At 48.9% G+C, this 5,240-nt stretch overlaps 1 protein-coding gene across 1 annotated transcript; it reads right to left on the reverse strand.

Moving 5' to 3' along the window:
- Window positions 1-217: 217 nt before the first annotated feature.
- LOC109154044 lies at window positions 218-3,640 on the reverse strand. The gene is made up of 2 exons (XM_019301923.1): window positions 1,607-3,640; window positions 218-1,507 (listed from the first exon to the last, which is right to left on the reverse strand). Exons 1-2 carry the CDS (start codon window positions 3,638-3,640, stop codon window positions 218-220), a joined length of 3,324 nt encoding a protein of 1,107 aa, XP_019157468.1.
- Window positions 3,641-5,240: the final 1,600 nt, after the last annotated feature.

Consider the following 5,240-nt stretch of genomic DNA (forward strand, 5'->3'; position numbering starts at 1 on the left):
TATGAAATATAAATGTTGCAAATTCGCAATTGTAATCATCTTTGCAATTGGATTCGTAGTTCATGTGTTTAGCAAATGTAGTTCTCAATCAATGGCAGTTGTCAAAATGCTTCCAGGCAATTAATGATGTAACCTGATTTGGACCATTTAATGAAATCTGTTTGAAGTCTGTTTTTTTTTTTTTTTTTTTTTTTTGAAACAAACAAACCAAACTTCATTAATAACTTAACAACCCAGAGATACAAGCCGGTGGGATAAATTCCCACGTACCAGAGACAGACGAGGAACCGGTTGCCCGTGCTAGTTCGTGAGCCACACGATTCGCTGTTCTCCTGACATGGCAAACGCTAACGTTTCCAATGCCATTAGCAATAGACACGCATTGCTTAACAATTACATCCAAATAAGAAAAATCACGACTACGGGAATTAAAAGCGGTACAAAAATTTAAACAGTCTGACTCGATAATGATATTACTATATTGTAAGTCCTTGAGCCATTTCAAAGCCTCCCTCGCTGCAATCGCCTCCACCATCAAAGGTTCACGGTTGCTCATGATGCGCCCATTTTTTGCCGCTATAAATCGTCCATTATGATCTCGGATAACCGCTCCGTACCCGGCTCCATCCGAGAACGTGGCTGCGTCCACATTGCATTTGACGGACGAGATTGGTGGCGGTTCCCACGTTGATGCATGCCCGGCACGATCCACATCTCGTATGCCCCTCCGGTTCGACTCTTCCCAGCAAGCTCGTACACTCGACACTTGCATACGCATGGCTGCCACAAACGGCTGGATGTTACGCCACACGATGTCATTTCTTGTAGACCAGACCACCCATATGATTGCCGCCAACCTCGTTGATTGCTCCACAGTCGAATTAGTGAGCCACTGATCCATAAACAGCTGCATGCACCGACCATTCAACACGTCCTCTTGTTCCCATAACGCTGTTGCATACGGACATTCACAAAAAAGATGTTCCATAGATTCCCAATTGTGACCACATAACGGACATCCCCCTCTAATCCAGACATGCTTCAGCTTGAGGTTCTCACGTACAGGCAACACCCCCCGAGCACAATGCCATAAAAGATTCTTCGCCTTTGGGGAAATTGGTAATGACCATAGAGAGTTCCAAGCGTGAAACTCCCCTGCATAATTATTCTCCTCGCTGCTGTTCATAAGAAGCCGATACCCATGTCTCACAGTGTAGTTACCCCGTATATCTCCCAACCACCGCCAAGAGTCTTTACATTGCGGACTCATAGGTGTAGCAAGGATCCAGCGAACATCCTCCTCCTGGAAAAAGTCATGTAAGATGGCCGTATCCCACGTTCCGTGACTGGTAAATAACCCACTTATCGTAGCAACCTGCAGCGCATCTGTACGAGGCGTGACTAAGTCTGGTTTGGTGCCATCCGAGAGCCAAGGCCAATCCCAAATTCGGGTGTCAAGACCATCACTGATGCGCCTGGCAAGTCCTAGTTTCAAAACCTTTTGCCCCTATTGAATGCTCCACCAAATATAGCTTGGATTACCTCCTAAATTTGCCTCCATGAATCCACCCCTCGGGAAGTACTTTGCCTTTAGTAACCGACTGACCAGAGATTCGGGATTTGTTAAAATACGCCACCCTTGCTTTGCTAGTAGCGCCAAATTGAACTCGTGCAGACGTTTGAACCCCAAACCACCCCTCGACTTTGTCTCGCACAACTTGCTCCATCTCAGCCAATGAATTCCTCTCGTACCCGTACCACCACCACCCCACCAGAACCTGTTAAATAATTTTTCAATGGTATCACAAACACGTAACGGCAGCAAGAACATTGACATGGTAAATATAGGCATGGCTTGAGCAATGCTTTTAAGCAAAACTTCCTTCCCGACCCTCGAGAGGAGTTTATTTTGCCAAGATCCAATGCGTTCCCGAACCTTTTCTTCTACATACCGGAAAGCAGCCGTTTTGTTCCTGCCCAATGCGGACGGAAGGCCCAGATATCGTCCTAAATCTGTTGCTTCATTAACCCCGAGACTGTTAGCTATCAAACTCCTCATCGCGGGTGTCGTGTTCACACTGAAAACAGCATTTGATTTATCGAAGTTTATGAGCTGCCCCGAAGCGGCACAGTACAGATCCAGACATTCCTTAACCTTCAAAGTTTCCTGTTGGTTTGCCCTGAAGAATAACAAGCTATCGTCAGCAAAAAATAGGTGAGTAACGGTCGGGGCACCCCGTGCCACACGCACCCCGTGAATATCACCCCTCGCCTCCGCCTGCTGTAGCAAAACAGATAACCCCTCGGCACATATTATAAATAGATAAGGGGACAGTGGGTCCCCTTGTCTGATCCCCCTAGAAGGGCGAACAGTACCAACCGCCTCCCCGTTGACCTGTATTGTGTAATTTATAGTAGTAACACACATCATCAACAACTCTACCCAGCGCCTTTCAAACCCCAATGCCCCTAACATCCCTTCTAAAAAACACCACTCCATCCTATCGTACGCCTTAGCCATATCGAGCTTTAGCGCAGTCCACCCCACAACTCCTTTTGTTTTCCTCCGCAAATAATGACCAACTTCCCCGACCACTATTACATTATCCGTCAAGAGCCTTTCCGGGACAAAGGCACTGTGCGACTCCGACACAACCTGCTCTAAACATATTTTAAGTCTGTTCGCCAACATTTTGGCTAACACTTTATAGACCACGTTACACAATGCTATTGGACGCAAGTCTGTCACCCTTTCCGGGACCTTCTTCTTTGGTAGAAGAACAATATTTGACTCATTCAGCCCCTCGGGCAATCTTTGAGAGGCCACACACTGCAGAATAAAGACTGCCATGTCGTGCCCAAGCACCGGCCAAAAGTGTTGGTAAAAAGCCGGCGACATGCCATCAGGCCCAGGCGCTTTTTTCGGCGCCATGGAAAATAACGCAGCTTTAACCTCAATGATCGTGAACGGGCGCATCAAAGAGACATTCATCTCGTTCGATACCCGATGCCGAACACAATTCATGGGATTTGGATTACTTGAATTGGAACAAAAAATATAATCAAAGTACCTCAATATTTCTGAGTGCATCGCTGTACCCTCCCTCCATGTCCCGGACTGGTCTTTCATTCTTAGCAGAAGGTTACGCCGACGGCGACCGGACGCAACCCTGTGAAAATATTTCGTGTTCATGTCTCCATGCTGCAGCCACAGCTGTTTTGAACGTTGCTTCCAGAAGATCTCTTCTTGACGAATTAAGATCTCTAACTCCCCTTCAACAGTCCGAAATTCGTCCACTGCCGCAGAAGTGCGGTCCTCCTTTAATCGATCGAGCCTATTCCGCAAGAACCTGATACGGTTCCCAAACCTCTGGAAGTGCTCGCCGCCCCATGTCCCTAACCGTTGACCGCAAAGCTCAATGCGTTGTTGAAACGTCAGACCCAGAGATTGGCGCCATGCTTCATCCACAACCTGCGCACAGCCGTCCTTTAAAAGCCACGGCGACTCAAATTTGAACGCCCGCCTTGCCGCTCGCACATGCCTCGACTCCGTATCAATAATAATGGCGCTATGGTAAGAATTTAGAGTAAACAGATTACGTACCAACACCTCCTCAAACAACTCAGCCCATTCCACCATGGCCACGGCTCTGTCCAACCTCTCCTCCACCTATGCCACAGTCCCTCTACCGCGACTCCAAGTAAATCTACCGCCCACCATTCCTAGGTCGTTCAACTGGTAATCCCCGAGGGCGTCATTGAATCCCTCGATTAAGAATTCCGGTTGCGAATGCACCCCTCTTTTCTCCGATAACCCCGCTATATCATTGAAGTCCCCAACGACAATCCAAGGCAAAACCGATCTGTCCTTGAGTTGACGCAACAGGTCCCAGGTGAGGTGTCTCTCTGCTCTGTCAGGATTACCGTAAAAACATGTAAGCCTCCACGCTGGCTGTCCCGGCAGTGAAATCGCCATGTCGATATGATTTTGTGAATAGCTCAGTAACGATGCCGCATCGGCATCCCTCCAATATAACACCAATCCTCCACTCATGCCTCTTCGCTCTACATTGAACATTCCTTCGAAACCTAATTTAACACGTACCTCCTCCGTTCTCTGACTTCTCGCTTTCGTCTCCATGAGGAACATGAAAAAGGGTCGCTGCTTGGACACCATGCCCAAGAGTTCGCGAACTGTCCGGGTGCCACCCAATCCCCGACAGTTCCAGCTAAGAATACTCATTTGGCTTGGCGAGCCTGATCCTCCAGACTCGCCGACAACATGTTTTTTGGATCCTCCACCATCGTTACATCCCCTGTAGTCATACTGACTTCTGCCTCTGCGTCTCCTCTGCGTCGCTTAAGATCACCCTGCAATCCTCCGCTTTCCTCCATAGTCACCAGAACCGCCGGTGAGAGACCGGGGCTCTCAGTTGATGGCCCAGTCAGTTGCAGACTCGGAGAAGGCAATAACCACTTGGCTCCCACTGGTCTCACTTGTCACCTGGACCCCGCCCTCATCCACGCCCCAAACGGAAACGCCTCCGGTAGGATACCTTCTTCATAAGCCCGACGACAAAACTTATCTGCATGCCCCAGGACCCCGCAACAGAAGCAAAACGTGCCGAGCCTCTCGTAACGGAACGCAATCCACTCCGCTGAACCGTCCTTATGAATCAGCTTCATCCGTCTCTTCAAGGGATGATCAATGTGCACCCGAACCCGGATTCGGTGATAGCTCCTCCACGATCCACCAAAATTGAGCGGATCAATGGCGATGAAAGAGCCTAAATAATTGCCGATCCGTTCCAGGAACTCCGTGGACGCGTAAACTGCTGGTAGTCCGTGAACCTGAACCCATATTGATAGATGTTCCAGTTTCACATCCTCAGGTCTGATCCCCGCCCCGACCTGCGTGCACACAAACATATGGTTCTCGAAAGTCTAGGGACCATCTTCAAGAATCCTTTGCAAATCCCTCGGGTGAGGGAACTGAAACAGGAAAAGCTCATCGGTTAGTGGGACGACATGCATGCCCATTACCGGCCTCCACACAGAGGCCATGACTTGTTTCATAAATTCGTATTTGATCGGTCGGTCTGTAAGGAAACGCCCCATCAGATTGTTGTCGATCGCAGCATCTGGCCCCGTCTGAATGTCTGGGGCTTCAACGCCATTGACCTCCTCCTCCGCGAGTGACAAATCCGCACACCGCTCCTCGATCGATTGTAAGTCCATGT

The sequence above is a fragment of the Ipomoea nil genome, unplaced genomic scaffold (assembly GCF_001879475.1).
Source record: "Ipomoea nil cultivar Tokyo-kokei standard unplaced genomic scaffold, Asagao_1.1 scaffold2580, whole genome shotgun sequence".
In the NCBI taxonomy this organism is placed as follows: domain Eukaryota; kingdom Viridiplantae; phylum Streptophyta; class Magnoliopsida; order Solanales; family Convolvulaceae; genus Ipomoea; species Ipomoea nil.